Below are 18,118 nucleotides of genomic sequence, written 5' to 3'. Positions count from 1 at the left end.
GAACATATCACTTGTATTTATTTAATACTTCCTACAAACTAGTCAACTGCTATATACAGCGTTCATTGGTTTTTAATACATAATATATTAAATGAAACTACAATTCTATAGACACATTGAAACTACATTTCATATTCAACAGAACAGATTCGCTTTATTTCAATAACAAAACTAGATTTGAGCTATTATCTATCATATCACAGAATAAGAGGAAAATTAGAGGAGAGTCAATATATTTTCGATTTTCAAATAAAATATCCAAACGTGAATTAATTCTTCTACTAGTGGATTTATTTGCTAAACAATAATAGCTCATATAACAATGCATTAACTACGTTCAGACCACTTATTTTCTGCGACTCGAGGTTTGCTTTCAAGTCTAGAGTAATCAGTCAAATCAGGGTATTTATTATATTCATAGCAATTCAGATAATGTTCAATTAATATAATAATACTGAAAATCTGACACGTTATACCGACAAAAAGGGAAGTATAAATCCTTATTTAATTGTATTTTCACAAATAACAACTTTCAAATAAATTCCAGCAATTTAAAAAGTTTGTATCAAATACGTCTCATAGAATATGCAAGCAAGCGTTATCGCAGAGCCTAAATATTATTTCCCTAAACAGTTTATATTATATCCGCAGTCTGAACGCAGCCTTATATCAATCTAACCCTTGCTGCGTTTAGATTCTTTCAAATCGTCTTCCGTCGCACCTTCGATACTTTTCTTTTCCTTGATCGCTTCTTTCACCGCATCCACTAGATTCTGAGGCTCGGATACAGAAATTTTCTTGCCTGTAAGTAATAATTATTATTGATGAAGTTTAAAATAGTTTATAAGTCTGTAGTGTCAAATTGACATCTGGCGCTTACTGATGTGCCATATTTTAAAACGTTTTTATTTAAAAATACCTACCAGACGTCAAAGATTTCTGAATCTTAAAATCCTTTTTTTTTGTATTGGGATTGCAATGCATATTTGAATTTTAAAATACCTACAGCTACTTTTCTAACAGATTCCAAACAACAGACTTTCGAAATTACTTACCATAAATAATTTTAAGATACTGTTTTTAAATATTATGTAACAATAACCTTAATTGGTATCTTAGAAACATTACACGGCAATTCTCTAAAACATCAACTAACATATTGTATTAATTACCATGTTTCTCTGTTCTCAATTATCTGATATTTACGATTAAGATGATACATTGAGAATTTATGGAAAGAAAACGAACGTTTTAAAACTCTTTTCTTTAGAAACTATATTTTTACGACTAAGGGCCGATTTTTCAATGTTTGGATAAAACTTATCCGTCCAGTAAAGTATTACACGATAATATTAAAATGTCACGTAAACTGTCAAATAGGGGCAATTAGAATACGTTTTTAAAATGGTAGTTTTATACATTATTCGGCGTAAAAGTTTTATCCAAGCATTGAAAAATCGGCCTTTAGGGACATTCACCATCATGCTACATTATTAATAGGTTAATATTCAACACAAAATAAGAATACTAGTTATTCAACTATTATAGGATTTCAACTAATTTACTCATAAAACTTACAAAAACTTCCCGTTCGTTAAGCCTCTTTACCTACGAGAGTATTTTTCATTAATAAAGCTTCGAATGAATGATAAAATAAAAAGAATATAGCATGATGGCGGGAACAGGAGATTGATAATAAATAAAACAACAAATATTTCAATATATCGTGTATTCATAGAATTATTTACAATAAATAGTCAACAACCATCATACTATATCTTTTTAATACCTATACAGCAAAATGGATGGTCAAATTGTATGCAAGTAAAAATATATGTTATTTATTTTTATATTGGTTTAGCTATAAATCGAAAGTCTATACATCCCATTATAATAAAAAAGAGGTAACGAAAAATCTTCATAGAAATATGTAACAAAAAAGCGTTATTTTAAATAGGTAATGTAATTGTTTTGACATATGTAATTGAATGTTCATAAAGCTTTTATAAAATTAGACCATCCCTTATTATTATTACTAGACCTTATTATTATAACATACTATCCCATATCTACAAATTCTGTCTATCATATTTCTGGTAAGCACGTTAGATTCTAAAATACATTTAAATAAGATATTCCTCCTAATACATCTTAACAATTTGTTAAACCTTCAAAAGTTATAGCCCTAAATGCTCATTTAAACAGTCATAACATAATTTCTAAGCCTCATACAACTCAGGTTGTTGTTCCTTCTGCTTTTGTATCGCCTTTTGATATCCAAGAGGCACATCTAGAGGCTGATCCTTGGTAGGTATATAATCGGTTATTTCAAATTCCCTACTCGGATCCATAGTTAAAAGATATATAACCAATGTGGCAGACAGAGCGAACCCTAATGCAAAAGTAGATCGATTCCTATAAAACGCATCTATCATACTATCTATGAAAGTCCATTGAGCTTTATCGCTACGTTTCGTATCCTCTTTGTTCGAAGGGTGTATACTTTGTGAGTCTGTATCGCTCTGTGTATTACCGCTAGATTTTGTGCTTTCTGCAACATAAATTACGTATGGATTTTTCTTGAGTTGAGAATTATTTTTATGGGATTTGAGGTGTTACAAATTTAAAAAATAGCAAGCAGAATCGTAAAAAAAGTTAATTATTGATCAATCCTTTGCTTTGCAGAATTATTTGAATGCATTTAAAAGCCTAAATAATAAATAACATTCTTCCCTCCAACCCTTACCAGCATAAAAACTACTTAAATAACAAAAAAAGCAACAAAATATTAATAATTAATTATTTCTTACCATCTCTATCGAAAGAGACACCATGTATTTGTCCCGGGGTGTCTTCTTCGAGTTCTGCAAATGCATACATGAGCGCTTTTTGCTTGTCGCTCAACGTTTTTGGAACCTGTAATGGTAACAAAATGACTCAAAGGCTACAAGCGAAATTGAACCTTAACATACATGTCTAGTGATTTTAATATGGGAATTCGTTTTTTTTTTGACGTGATAACGTCTTATAATTCGATATAGCCGGCTGCACGCACGAAAAAACATGACTCATGCGGCGTTACCTCGCTCTGAGGCGTTCCATGTAAGGCTTGAAGTGCGAGCGAGAGCGCGGAACGAGCGACAAAGAAGCACAATCGGCCTTAAGATGTTGTCACGTTCAACTATCGTCAGTAAACCGACTTTACAGACAAACAATTAATTATTGTTATGATTAAATAAAGGCAAAAAATCATGGAAATTATTTCTGTTTTTTCTGCTTATTTGAAATCACAACTGTTTCCTTCTTGATACTACATTTGTGATATTAAGTTCAATGAAATTTATTAAAGTAAAAATTTGTTTAAAGTATAACATTTTAATAATTATCGTGAATAAGAAACAAATATTACCTGTATTTTAATGTGTACGTAATGGTCTCCATAACCGTGCTGACTGACTCTCTTCATACCTTTCCGAGACAGGCGAATTGTACTGTGCGAAGATGTGCCAGGTACAATCTGTTAAAATACAAAATAAGCTATTTTATGTATCAAATTGATTCTTCAATTTTAACGTGAGTTTTGAGTGAAACTATTAATAATGTTAAAAATGACGTGTGGCACTTGGGGACTGCCGCGGTAAAGCTATTGCATGCTATGCCTTCAAGCCACACCTCCGCGCTCGTCGGAGTGGGGAGCGTGAGGTTTTTTCGTTACGGAATTTCTGGATTCGGTCCCCGCGCTCAAGGCCCGCGATAGAAGCTATGCAATAGCTTAAAAAAATAATGTAATGAATATTAATTAATTAAATACCTGCAATGTATGATCTTCATACAATCCTTGTATCCTTACAGTGCCGCCCAAAATTGCTTGAGATACGGAAATCTGAAAATTAGAAATTATTATAGTAATACACTTATTAAGTAGTTTAATTGTATTGGGATCACATATATTACAATGTATGTCATGTATTTGATGACCAGTGGACAAAATTAAATTAAATTCCACTATATGCAGTAAAATGCAGATATTAATAAATGAGAAAAGCCAGAATTAACTGAAATTCTCCAAAACCAAGGAAATTAATTACAAATCGAAGGAAGTTATATAAAAAATTGGTTGTTTGTAAAGTAGGTTTACGATCGAGATGTTTACGTGATAACGTCTTATTGACGGCAGCGCTCGAGATGAGACGGGAGATGGGTCCGTCTCTCTCGCGTTATACCTGCGATCGCGCTCGTGAGGTTTTGGTGGGACACAAGTTTCTGAACATGTCACCCGACTAAAACGATTTTAAAAACGTTATCACGTTAAAATACTTACCGTACAATCCGTATGCACATCAGGCCCATCTCTACGGAAGTAGCTTGAGCTCTCAACTTTGAAGGTAACAAATATTTCATTGCTACCAACAGACATACGAACTGTTTGTCCGTCCTCTACGCCGGCCGGTACGGGAACGGTTATTTTCTTTCTTTGCACCTGAAATAATAAATATCATATGTATAACTGACTAGATTTCCGCCCGCGGCTTCGCCCGCGTTTTCAAAGGAAAACCCGCATAGTTCCCGTTCCCGTGGGATTTCTGGGATAAAACCTATCCTATGTATTAATCCAAGTTACCCTCTATATGTGTGCTAAATTTCATAGTAATCGGTTCAGTAGTTTTTACGTGAAAGAGTAACAAACATCCATACATCCATACATCCATACTTACAAACTTTCGCCTTTATAATAGTATTAAGATAAGATTACTACCTCTTGCTTATTATAGACTAGCGTGATGATATATAGCCTATATCATCCTTCCTCGATAAATGGACCATCTAACACCGAAAGAATTTTTCAAATCAGACCAGTAGTTCCTGAGATTAGTGCGTTCAAACAAACGAAGAAACCCTTCAGCTTTATCATATTAATAGATTAATTTATTGCTACAATAGGAAATGTACGGAATGCTGTTTTAATTATTTATAAAAAATTGATCTAGTAATTTTCTTTTGAACTAGATATAACTAAAGCTTCGTAGTTTATTTAGCACTAAATGTTTTATAGCTGCATACAACAAAAGTGAGTGAATCATCTAATATGAAAGTCGCAATTAAAACTATTAAAACATTTAATTAAAAACTCAAATGTCTTATATAAACTTACACTTGAACCTTTTCCTTCACACTCCACACAGGGGAATTTGATGAGCATCCTAGTTCCGTGGCAGTGCCGACATGTCGACCTCATTACAAACGGTCCTGAAATTGTATCGTTTATAAACTGAATGTTAAAAAGAAATACATTATTATTTATATTTTTTTACTAGCTGAGCCGCGCGGTTTCACCTGCATTGCTCCACTCCTGTTAACGTGATGATATATAGCCTATAACCTTCCACAATAAATGGGCTATCGAACACCGAAATAATTTTTCAAATCGGACCAGTAGTTCCTGAGATTAGCGCATTCAAACAAACAACAAACTCTTCCGCTTTATAATATACTAGCTACCCGCCCCGGCTTCGCACGGGTGCAATGGCGGTCGGCCGGTACCGCCGCAAACGCTACGACCCGCAATTTTTAAATCTGTAATATCTTCGAAAATATTCACTTAAATCATACGGTGTAAAGGGCCATATAGATCTATATTAAATGAACAATGTATTCAAGGTATTTAATTGGTTAAGGATTAATGCTGTATTGGTGAAAATCGCTTCGAAAATTAGCTATTATTTGTCGTAAAAAGTAAATGACAAAAAAATGTTATTGTGGGTTATCCATAAGAGATAGACATATACCATCGCGGACTTTTCTGTAGACCTTTTCAATTTGTATAATATTTAGTACATTATTTTGATAAAACTCGTAGGGTTCAGCCTGCGTTTGCAATATAAGCGGAAAAAATGTAATTTTTTACGACATTACATTAGAAACCTCAAAAATAACAGTACTTCTCCACGATTTAATGGATGTTATTATACATATAAACCTTCCTCTTGAATCACTCTATCTGTTAAAAAAAACCGCATCAAAATCCGTTGCGTAGTTTCAAAGATTTAAGCGTACAAAGGGACATAGGGACATAGGGACATAGGGACATAGGGACAGGGAAAGCGACTTTGTTTTATACTATGTAGTGAAGTACTAGTATAGATTTACATCTATGCCAGGCACATTTCGTAAGTGTTGAATGATCTTTTATGGTGTTTCAATTATAAAAATAGCAATTTTTTTACCAACTTCTCCAATTTAAATTTTATTTTTAATCAAAGCTAATTGCCCATTACATTAGTTAATAGAGATGGACTATTTACTAACAGCTACCTCATTTCTATCTAAATAACCATTAAAATTATACTGAATAATTCAAATCTAAACATAAACAAAAGCAGTACCTCTAGAAAACGTCTCCATGCCAGTACCATTGCAGTATGTGCATTTGATAGCTTTGGTGCCGAGTTCACACCTTGAGCCTTGGCATTTCGGACAAATGTCCACCACATTTATGTTTATATCTTTGTTCACACCCCTCGCTGCTTCTGTGAACCGCAGGTTAATTATCACCTGCAATACAATTAAATTATTAATTAACAATGAAATGAGAAGAGACCTATGGAATGACAAAACCTCTAAATGTTGTCACTTTTGAAGTTTCACTGTTTTATTATAATACCTTTCCACCTGCGGCTTTACCATCTTTGACTAAAAACCTAATAAATTATACACTAAAACCTTTCTCTTGAATAACTCTATCTGTTAAAAACCGCATCAAAATCTGTTGTTGATACTTATTATTTGATAATCAAATTCTTTTGCCTTATACATTTTGTTTTATGTATTAAAAAGAGTATTTTTTCTGCTATATAGATTGCTTTTATGTAAAAAAAATATTGTTTTGTTGTTACTAACTTCTTGAGCAGCGCCATATCCAAACTTGCTCTCAGCAAAGTCGCCGAAGGCCTCACTCTTGAAACCAGCGTCTCCAAAGATCTTACGGAACAACTCCTCAGGGTCGATGGTAGATTTGTACTGCCATTGGTGTGTGAAGCCATCAGTACCTCCCGGCCCTCCCATATCTCCCATCTGGTCTGAAGTTGTTCCGTATGTGTCATATTGCTTACGTTTATTCTCATCCGATAGAATCTGTAATGTGATGGAAATTATATAAAAATACATGAGAATATTATTAACATTATCAAATACTACAGAAATCATATTCAGCTAATTTCTTCAGGTTGATTGTAAACAACTTTGTTCAGATAATTATAAACCTTTTAACTACAATATATATATGCATTTAACAGTAGTCATATTATATTCAGTTAATTTTATATCAGATTAATTTTTTAACATTTTGTATATTCTGATTGAGAAGTTTGAAAACTAACACTAAAGCAGCATATTCTTAGACAAATATCGCAATAAACTAACCTCATATGCTTCAGAAACCTCCTGGAACTTTTTCGGAGCATCTGGATCTGACTTATTTGCATCAGGGTGATATTTCTTAGCAAGTTGATAATATGCCTTCTTTATATCCTTCGCTGAAGCATTTTTAGACACACCCAATACTTTATAGTAATCAGCTCTAGCGTCTAGGCTGCTGGTTGTATGTATCAATCGATGTTGCGAGCTTATTTCGTTATCTGATAAAATTAGAGGTTATGAATGAGAAATACTTACGAGGTTATAATACGAGTTGTGCTACATAAACACTTATAGCAAGCTTTTATATGATAACTTATTATTTAAATATAATAAACAAATAAGCGATTATTAGTAAAATTACGCCGGTGATGTAATGTCAGCATGTAAAACTCACACTTAAAATTTTTATTTCCTAAAGTTGCAACAGGACGCCCTAAAAAGTTATTACAATTATTGCATTTATGAACAAAGCGACACGAAGTTTTAGACAAATTCCTATTTAACACAGTGCTAAAGGTTTTTGGATTTAAAAAACCAATAATACTCCGAGTCGGAGCCATTTTGCACTATAAAACGAATGAAACATTGACAAATGACATATGAAATAACAGTTGACAATTGACAGTCAATAAAGGCTACACAACATTGTTCTCTATTGATTTACGCTGTGGATTTGGAGACAACTATTTTATTTATATTTATTTTTCTGTGTGTGTGATACAACTTTCTACTCTAAGCTTTCTACTCAATAATATTTTTGCCAAAATAACTTCAGCTCTTTTAAATAAACTTCAAATCGTCAGACAAATTACTTACATATTAGTTTCGATTTTAAGCTTAGTAACATACAAACCAACTTCGGTTAAAAGATGCTTTTTCATCAATAAACCAATAATTTGCGAGGAATGGGTTTGTAAATAACCAATAGTATCGCTTCATCGCTTAACGCACAGGCTAAACGCTTCAAACTTCAAACTCAATGAAGCGATATGATTGGTTCTTTACAAACTGTGTTTACCAACATCTTGACCAACATATTACTTGCTACGTACATCCTCGCACATTATTGATGGAAAAGCGCCTGAATACTCTACTCCGAGCCAGAGTGAGCAAAACCTGTTTCCTCCTTTCTGAAAACAATACTGCCGTCCTATAACTAGAAAGCCGTTAAGCCCACGAAGTAAGTTTCGAGTAAATGGAAAAAACACGGAAATTGTTATTTCTTAAAAAATTATGACACTTAGAATAATTATTGTGAGATACATCGATCGACATTTAATTAAATTATATATACCTAAATAATAGTTTTTACCCAGAAACTGTTATAATTTATTTTTAAATTCACTTTTTCTCGTTTAGTTCAGCATTTATAATCTGAAAATTTTAACTTTTTACTGGACAAGACGGCCGTTAACCATACCATAGCGAATTTTTAGCCAAGTAATTTAGTATTTTTATTTTCATTTTGTGATTTTTTTTTTATTTTGTAATAAAATGCATACCTAAAACGTCGTTAAGCTACTATAACTGCTTTTGATCATTATGTGATCTAAGTTGAGCTATGACTTTCGCTTTAATTTAAATTTCAAAAACTATATAATCAGCGGTTAAGTGCTTTTGGATGCTTTTGTACTACGATTCTATATAGTTGTACTATATTTTAATCATAATATACAATTATAATCAACTTTTAATATACAGTTGAAAGTAGCGGTCATAGATAATAATGAAAATCTAAATTCAAAAATATTATACATTTCGTAATATTAAAACTAGTTATAGACGCGATATTTTCTAAATCCTTTAATTTCAATTCCAAATTTTCAATTTACAAAGAGCAAATAAAAATAGGGGAATTGTTTTAAAATAAAACTGTCGCGTCGGTCGAAAACGACGACGAAATTGTCTCGTATCCATATCACTGTACAATTTGCGGTTTCAAAAAGGAAAAAAAAAAGAATTTGACAACCGATTTCCAAGCAACGGTAGGCAAGATGATTTATAAACAAAAAACATATAATTGAATTGAAAAAAATGTTTTTATGAATAACTCATATATGCATGAACTGAGTCAACAATAATATAATCATTTGAATAAATTCAGCGAGTGAAATACAATACAAGACAATGGCTTCGACAAATATTCGCGATCAAAAAATCGAACAGCAAGTAAGTCCAAAATACAATTTTTTTTTAATTCAAATTCTAAGATCGAAACCTTCATTTTACGTTTCTAAAAATCATTAAATTATTTATTTTAGCGGCAGATAATGGAGCAGAAGATGAAACAGAAGAGACAGAACTCAGGTTTGGTTCAAGCAAATGATTTGAGAGTCGGTTCTGCAAAGCGCCCTATATCTGGAAGCCGCTCTAGAGAATTACATGGTACACGATAAAATTTTACCCTTCTCTTCCTTACTGAGTGCATTCCAATTTTCCGTTTTATGCATGATTGTCGCATATTATTATTTTTTTATGTTACGCATTTTATTTTTTTCATAACAGGCTATGATGGTCCGATGCAATTTCTTATGTCTCCAGTTAACCCTGATCAAGTTATACCCCTGCAGACCAATAGAATATCAACATATGATGGTAAGTTATATCTATCGGTCTCATAATTTAAAAAATGCTTTTCTATGATTTTTTGTAATATTTTATTTATATTCAACATGTTAGTTTTATATATTACAATCCTCAAACTAAAACTAGTGTGCTGCATTGTGTTTTGTTGTTACTTCTTGTTGTTACGTGCTAACTGCTATGAAGTGTAGTTATTATAGTTTTCTACTTTTACATATAGTAGGTACCTACAATATATATATCTAATATTCTTTCTTGCTCCTGTTGCTTCACTCGTTTGGTTCTGTGATAAAAGATAGCCTATATACTATAATTTAACTTTAACAAATATCATAACAATTATTTCATTAACTGTAACAAATATTCAACTACAACTTCTTTAATATTAGCAAGATACCACAAAAAAAATATTTATATAAATATCAGTAGATAAGGTTGTCCAAGGAAACAACCATCCAGATCACATCTGGTGTAGAATTTTTTTTTCTCAAGTCAATATTGATATTATCTCGGTTAAGAAATTGGTAGAGATAAGGACAATCTAACAAAGATATTTATGATATGGTGCGATTGTATTTAATCAATTGGTCAGTCAATCCGAATAACTCTCTGTCTTAATTTAATAAGGTACTTTATAAATGAAATAAATCATTATTACTGTAATTGTGAATTTGAATGCCAAAATACATGTGACCACAGACATCATCTGGGCAATAAATATGATTTTTTAAAAGATTTGGTAATTCTCATCTTATGACATAATCCACTTATTTCTCAGAACATAATATGCATTCATATCAGTTAAATGTTATGAGTATTGACTATGTGGTTGAATGACTAATGAAGAATATTGATTTTGTTGAGTCATTCTGAAAACAAGGTAGAATTTGAAAACAATAGCGTCTTTATTGAATGAACTCTGACATTGTGTTATTCATATAACGCTGATTATACAAAATAGACGATCAGACAATAGGGAAGTAACAGGTTTTTTATAACATTTATTTCTTAAGCAAACACAAGATAATGCTTATAAATTGATATTATAGTGTCGGAAAAGCAACATCATACATATAACTAACACCACTATGTACCAAATACATAAATAAAAATTCTATGTACTCTATATTCCAATTCATTGTACCTCTTAACAAATGACCTCCATCATAATATTTCAATCTTAACGTAAACAATTTCTTAATTTAAATCGGACGACGCGGTTGGCGCAGTGGTAAAGTAACTGCCTACTGAGCCGACGATTCGATCCCCGGTCAGGGCAAATATTTGTGTGATGAACTCAATTATTTGTTCTTGGGTCTGGGTGTTATTATCTATATATGTATGTATTAAATTACATGTATAAAATATTATGTATAAAATTGACCGCCTCCTCGGTACAGTGGTTGACGCGTGAGCGTAGAACCGAGGGGTCCTGGGTTCGATTCCCGGTGGAGACGAAAAAAAAAAATGTCTCGGTCTGGCAGGACACAGAAGGCTGATCACCTACTTGTCCCTAAAGAAAAATCGATCAGTGAAACAGATGTATGAATAATGCATCTGCCCCCTACCCCACTACGGGGACACGGGAATTCACTTTTATGTATTAAATATTAGATTTATCGTCGCCTAGTACCCACAACACAAGACTTAATTGAGCTTACTGTACTAGGTCGACTTGTGTAATAATGTCCTATAATATTTATTTATTATTTATTTATTTATTTATCCAGAACTAGGTAACCAGATAGAAGTGCTAACAGTGGGTGATGACGTGACCTCAGGCAGCGGGGAGGAAGGAGAGAGTGTTCCCGTGTGCAGTGTTGGTAGGGACGCTAGTGTGGACGATATTTGTGCGGACGCGGCTGTCGCACCGATGCAGGGCCGGCCGCGACGTGACGAGTCGCCGAGCCAGGTAATTGAATAAAAAAATAGATACTTACACACAACACAATACATTTCTTGTTATCATATATATTGTTATGGAAGTGTTTCTTTTGCCATCTAAAATTTGATATCAGATTCAGACACCTTTTATAATAAAATTTTTAATAATTACAATGCTCAAATAACACAATGTTGTATATGAATATTATTGATTGCAAGTCCACAATGTATTGTATTAATACAAAAGTAATGGTACATTAATGTGGCTTTCCTATAACCAATATATGCTTTGTTATAATGACAAGGTAGAATTTAAACCATACCAATAATTGTGTCTTTACACTACAATTAAGTAAATAAGACAGGTAAAGTTTAAGTCAAAAATTATCAGTATGTATTTATCCATAATCTTAATAACAAAAATTTGAAGTATATAAATAAATTGTTTTTTTATTCTAGACTGCAGAAATAGAAGGATCTGTCGAAGGTGCAGTGGAGACATTCGTAACGACTCCTGCAAAACATGGCACATTGTATAAATGTCGTATCGCACGCGATAGGAAAGGGATGGATAGAGGATTGTATCCTACATACTTCTTGCATCTCGAAAAGGATTACGGCAAGAAAGTGTTTTTGTTAGCAGGTGAGATAACACTGCTTAAGACAAAAATTTACTATATCTACATTTTATCTGTATTATTCATTGACTAGCTGTGCCTGTGTAATGAATTTACGCGCATTTCTCCGCTGCTACTGGTCCTAGCGTGATATAGCTATATAATATACTAGCGGTCCGCCCCGGCTTCGCCCGTGGTACATATTTCGCAATAAAAGGTAGCCTATGTTCTTTCTCAGGGTCTAAAGATTGTCTGTGCCAAATTTCATCAAAATCGTTCCAGTAGTTTATGCGTGAAAACCATACATACATACATAATTACAAACCTTTCCTCTTTATAATATTAGTATAGATAGTATAGATAGACTATCGCTTCGATGATAAATAAAATAATTTATCTACTAAAGTCCGGTCGCGGAGCAGGAAGAATTTCGTACATTAACCTGTTATTACCTGTCACTGTCACTCCCGCGTAAATATAATGTGTCTTGCTCGCACAGGTGCAATGACCGCCGTCCTTAGGGATTGTAAACCTTTAACCTGAGAGCGTAAGGTTTGTGTTTGCTTGATTGGTGTCAGGTGTTCAATTATGATTTTGTGAATTCAAAATTTATAAGAATAAACCTCAAACTCTTTATGTCCAATCAAAATCCGCCTAAGTCGAAATCGCGTGTTAGACTAACGTATTTCTGTAATATTGTACATAGTAAATTATTTTTTGAAAAATAAGGTCATAAAGAAGTTTCATTTCTTATGTGTGTACACGCACACATTTTTTATATAATATATCGTGGTTATTGAAAAAGTTAAAATGTAAATAACTAATAAGTATTGTAAATGAATTGAATAATAAATGAACATTTTCTCCTCCAAATATTTCATGTAAACTGCACTTCATTCAAAAATGTTTGTGACCACTGTCAGTAGGTAAAGAGGTCATTGTACGAAATTCTTTCTGCTCCGCGACCGGACTTTAGCAAAGAAACAAACTCAGTTTTATAATTTAGTTATTACAATAAAAACCTATTTTTTTTATACTGATTAATCAAAATCTAAACTATATTCCAGGTCGCAAACGAAAGAAGTCGACCACGTCGAATTACCTCATATCAACAGATCCAACTGAATTAACTCGGCAAGCTGACAGCTTTGCGGGCAAACTGAGGTCCAATCTATTGGGAACGGCATTCACAGTGTACGATAGTGGGAAAGCTTGGCGAAAGAGTTCTAGAGATCCAACTAGGCATGAGCTCGCTGCTGTGGTTTATGTAAGTTTTTGAAGTGAAAACTTCTTTAGCGGCGTTGGGTATCTTAAACTCGCGTCAGGACACGTGACCTGATCGAAAAAGCGTAAGACGGATGGTTATCAAACATGCTCAACGTTAATAATCAAGTTTTCACATCTACCAGCACTCCCGGAGTGCAACCCGACTTTTTTTTTAAATAAAGTTTTGTTTAATTAAAAATGATGGTTTAAGGAAAAGTCGTGAAAATATTGTTTTTTTTTTGTATAAAATTTGAAGTGCAAGTGACTAATGATATAAAAGTATAGAAGGTTTTGTTTGTTAGATGTTAGGGCATGTGAAAATTAGGATTGTTTTAATTTACGTCACAAAAAACTTACAAATAAATGCAGTTTAACCGCTATTGTTATGTTTTGCATGGTACAAAGTCTTATACTTAACTTATTATCTTTTTATGTGAGGAAAATAATTTACAGGACACAAATGTACTCGGCTTCAAAGGACCAAGAAAGATGACTGTCATATTACCGGGAATGACGCCAGACCGACAGCGAGTCACAATCGCACCGCAAGATGATAGCGAAACACTATTAGAGCGATGGAAAAGCCAAAACTTCGATGATATCGTCGTATTACATAATAAAACACCAGTATGGAACGATGAAACACAATCATACGTGCTCAACTTTCACGGCAGAGTAACCCAGGCAAGTGTGAAGAACTTCCAAATTGTACACGATTCGGAACCAGATTATGTTGTCATGCAATTTGGTAGGATATCCGAGGATGTGTTTACTATGGATTTTAGATATCCATTATGTGCGTTACAAGCGTTTGGTATAGCACTCAGTTCGTTTGATAGCAAATTGGCATGTGAATAAATGTTTGTTGAAGGAATTGGTGTGTAGCAAGAAGCTTATATCTAATACACTGGAGATTGCACTATGACCATTAACTTGTAACAAGAAAATATGACGTTGAATGACGCCTGTATGTTTTTTTATCCCTTTCACACCCACTTGCCAAGTTAGGTGTGAAAGGGATAAAAAACATACAGGCGTCATTCAACGTCATATTTTCTTGTTACAATTTAATGGTCATAGTGCAATCTCCAGTGTATTAGATATAAGCTTCTTGGTGTGTAGAATAGAGCACTTTACAATTAGTTAAGTTGATCTTCACTTGGAGTGTTTTATAGACAAATTGCAATGAATTAATTTCCGATAGTAACTAGGTATTTATATTATTTGTCGCTTTATGTTGAAATAAAAGTATGACGCATTAACATAACCTCAAAATATTTTTTTAATAATTCATTTAATATGTCTTATTCAATTACAAAACTAACATAAATAGGGGTGGAATATATGTAATATTAATTTCGTAATATAAAATGATCCAAGTGAAATACTAACCATTAGGTATTAATTTATTTAACATAGTTATTTGCATTCCACATTTTTTGTTATTGGTATACAAATACATATTTAAAATATTGTGAATGACATTGGTACTTCTCATTATACGTAATCATGATATAAATTGTTTTAAACGCACACTATTTAATTTACTTTGGTGCTTTGATTCATTATTGTGTTGTGAACACTGTTTATCGACGTAAAGATCGAATGTAATATTTATAGTTATTGAATGTAGATAGATAATCATGGTCCAAAAGTCATAATAATTTAAACGTTATGAATTTATAATAATTATTCAAATATTATATGTATGTGACATATTTCATACACTGGTAACATTATTACATTAATTATTCAATGCATACTTATGTAGTTATTATATTGTTTAATTTAATTTCATATAGTATTATATATATATGTGTGTAATGTAGGTTTATTTATTATTTGTAGGTATTTCAACAATTATTTTACAGATACTTAGCCATTGAGCAACAAGCAAGCCTGATTTCTTGCCATGTCACAAAATATTTAATTAGATTATAACTTTTTTTGCATTTATTTTAAATTAGTAATTAGGTAATGAAATGTTTTGTACAATTTTCGTTGCTCTAGTCATTCTCTTTTTATTAGTATTATTTATAAATTAGGTTTGTTTTAAACGCACAATAAAATTTAGAAATTAAAATAATTAAATTAAAGAATTTTACCACAACTTAAGACATGATAATATTATACACTTTTAGCACTAAATATGCGAATTTAAATATACAATACATTATTCTCACCATTTAAAAAAATAAACTTTACATATGAATTTTAAACACATCATTTTAAATAACGTCAATTATTAAAATGATTTATTACGACCAAATATTAAAAAGCATTTTTCAATTTAATTATAAACTAAACATTGTAGAAGTAGGTAGTATTGAATTTTTTATTTATGTTTTAAGGCGAAATATACTATAAAATATTACAGAGCATAATATTGTATAAACGATTATTCTAAAAAAACAAGTTAGCCTGTCCAAGATAATATAAAATTCAAAATTATTGATTTGCGAATATGTTTTTAAGGTATAGCTATATGTTGTATTGTCTCTTCGTATAATATGAAAGTCAGGTATTTGCCTGACTCGCATACAGTTAGGCACGCTCTCACGCTGGATAAACTTAGGCGCGGGCGCGTAAATCCTTTTATTTATGTATTTGTGTCAAAAATGCCTTGTTTTATGCGGTGCACGGCATTTTTTTAGGTGCACAGCATTTTTTTTAAACAAAATATGTATTTGGCTAATATTTTATATTATAAATGTTACACGAGACGGCGATATGTTTATGCGTGAGAGTGAAAAAGAAGATAAAGCGCCACTTAGGAGCGGACGTTTGCAATTTTTAAATACAATATTATTGGTGTTTAATTATTTGACTCTTTTAATACGAATGATCGATTTGATCTCAGTTTGGTCTTATTCTATCTATAAAAAAATATGTGAGTTTTAATGCAATGCTACCTCCATCTCCTCTCTAAAATACTTCATAATTACTCACTAATGCCTATCACAGTATTATTACTAATATTTTTTAAGCTCTTATACTTTGACAATACCACTACATTATATTTAAATGTACTGCCTATCTTAAGCTTCTTATATTGGTGGCACCAAAAATAATAACACTGAAGTATTACCTACCTAATACATAATTTAAATAAAGATTTTCGTAACTTCTTAAATTTATAGTAGGTATGTATTATTTTAGGCGCTACCAAATGTTTTTTTATTAAATGTGCCTATGTAGATTATGTGTTTAGAAAACATAAAAGGAATTTTAATAAAATGTATTATAAATAAATAGTCTAATGTTTAAAGCGTTAAACGAGCTTTTTTTAGACGTGATATTTGTATTTGTGCACAGTCAGTAATAATTGTAAGGCATAAGTTTAGAATGTAATATTAACTTCGATGAACACTTATCACTACTAAGTAACGAAATAGTTTTGTTGATTTCGTGAAGAAAAATATTGTCTGCACATAAATACTATTGTAAGAGTTTAACGATGTTCAATCTGCAGCAATTTATGGTATTAAAATAAATTAATGTCATTGGCCATTGCTCAGATCAACCAAAAAATTGATCTGAGTGTAATAATATGTAACTAAATGGCATAAAAATGTTAGATGTGTTTTTTAATTATTTTAATCATAATACATAATCGAATACGAATAAATAAAATTGGTGTATTGTGCCTTTATGACAGTAGGATAAATGTTTGTGCCTTTATTTCCATGTGTATTGTGTATTTTGTACCTGAAGCTTTTTAACCACTTCTAATCACATTTTTTTTAGTATTCTTACCTATAGTTTGACCGCAACCGCTGTACCGCGCCCTAGTATGTGCGGTGAGGCGGGGACTGGGTAAGAAAGAGCATGAGTTAGGGCGTTTGTATACTACAAGGAATTTTACTGTCCGGCATTCCGATTTTTTACGGTCCGGTATGGCACGCCATTAATCTAAATACTAGCTTGTGCACTATACGTAATTTTACTGTCCGACATTTCACTTTTCCCTATTCCGGATGGTTTTTTGTGTCCGCCAAACTTCCTTGAACTGTACCGCACTGATCCGAGTAAAGACGGACAGGTGCACAAGCCAATTCATCGGTTTTTTTGATTTTTCATGCCACACCGGACCGTAAAAAATCGGAATGCTGGACAGTAAAATTCCTTGTAGTGCACAAGCGCCCTTAGAAGTTAGAAAGAAACGGAACGATCGGTACTCTCCCCCGCCTCGCACATACTTTTACAGCGGTACAGCTGCAGCGGTTGCGGTCAAGTTATAGTAAGTGAGGTGTTAGGACTTAGTTTTAAAGTAATTGTAACTGTTATATTCCAGGAAAAATATGTTAAACTACATGTTTTGTATAATCTTAAATTGTACTAGAAATTGAATC

At 32.3% G+C, this 18,118-nt stretch overlaps 2 protein-coding genes across 5 annotated transcripts; one reads left to right on the top strand and one right to left on the bottom strand.

Annotated features, from left to right (window-relative positions):
* Positions 1–7: 7 nt before the first annotated feature.
* On the bottom strand, positions 8–7,994 carry LOC149476861 (dnaJ homolog l(2)tid, mitochondrial-like). Of its 2 annotated transcripts, none has more exons than XM_089711209.1 (10): positions 7,811–7,994; positions 7,420–7,634; positions 6,898–7,131; positions 6,384–6,552; positions 5,153–5,247; positions 4,322–4,480; positions 3,812–3,883; positions 3,410–3,517; positions 2,811–2,916; positions 8–802 (listed from the first exon to the last, which is right to left on the bottom strand). In XM_089711209.1, exons 1-10 carry the CDS (start codon positions 7,974–7,976, stop codon positions 675–677), a joined length of 1,452 nt encoding a protein of 483 aa, XP_089567335.1. In that variant the 5' UTR covers positions 7,977–7,994; the 3' UTR covers positions 8–674. The 2 variants fall into 2 exon arrangements, with proteins under 2 accessions (XP_089567335.1, XP_089567334.1); XM_089711208.1 differs by lacking the exon at positions 8–802 and adding an exon at positions 1,713–2,551.
* A 1,405-nt stretch (positions 7,995–9,399) lies between these two features.
* Positions 9,400–17,833, top strand: ktub (Tub domain-containing protein ktub). 3 transcript variants are annotated; one of them, XR_016317732.1, is made up of 8 exons: positions 9,400–9,585; positions 9,678–9,801; positions 9,922–10,011; positions 11,730–11,911; positions 12,343–12,526; positions 13,568–13,767; positions 14,220–14,769; positions 14,801–14,880. XR_016317732.1 is itself a non-coding variant. In XM_089711294.1 (8 exons), exons 1-7 carry the CDS (start codon positions 9,544–9,546, stop codon positions 14,622–14,624), a joined length of 1,227 nt encoding a protein of 408 aa, XP_089567420.1. In that variant the 5' UTR covers positions 9,400–9,543; the 3' UTR covers positions 14,625–14,626; positions 14,867–17,833. The 3 variants fall into 3 exon arrangements, 2 of the variants coding, with proteins under 2 accessions (XP_089567420.1, XP_089567419.1); XM_089711294.1 differs by having other exon boundaries at positions 14,220–14,626; positions 14,867–17,833; XM_089711293.1 differs by having other exon boundaries at positions 14,220–14,881.
* The last annotated feature ends 285 nt before the right edge of the window (positions 17,834–18,118 follow it).

This window comes from Colias philodice, chromosome 26 (genome assembly GCF_061535455.1).
Source record: "Colias philodice isolate Cphi_HAF_F1 chromosome 26, ilColPhil1 Martin Lab GWU primary, whole genome shotgun sequence".
Lineage (NCBI taxonomy): Eukaryota > Metazoa > Arthropoda > Insecta > Lepidoptera > Pieridae > Colias > Colias philodice.
This window is presented reverse-complemented; position numbering and strand designations above follow the sequence as displayed.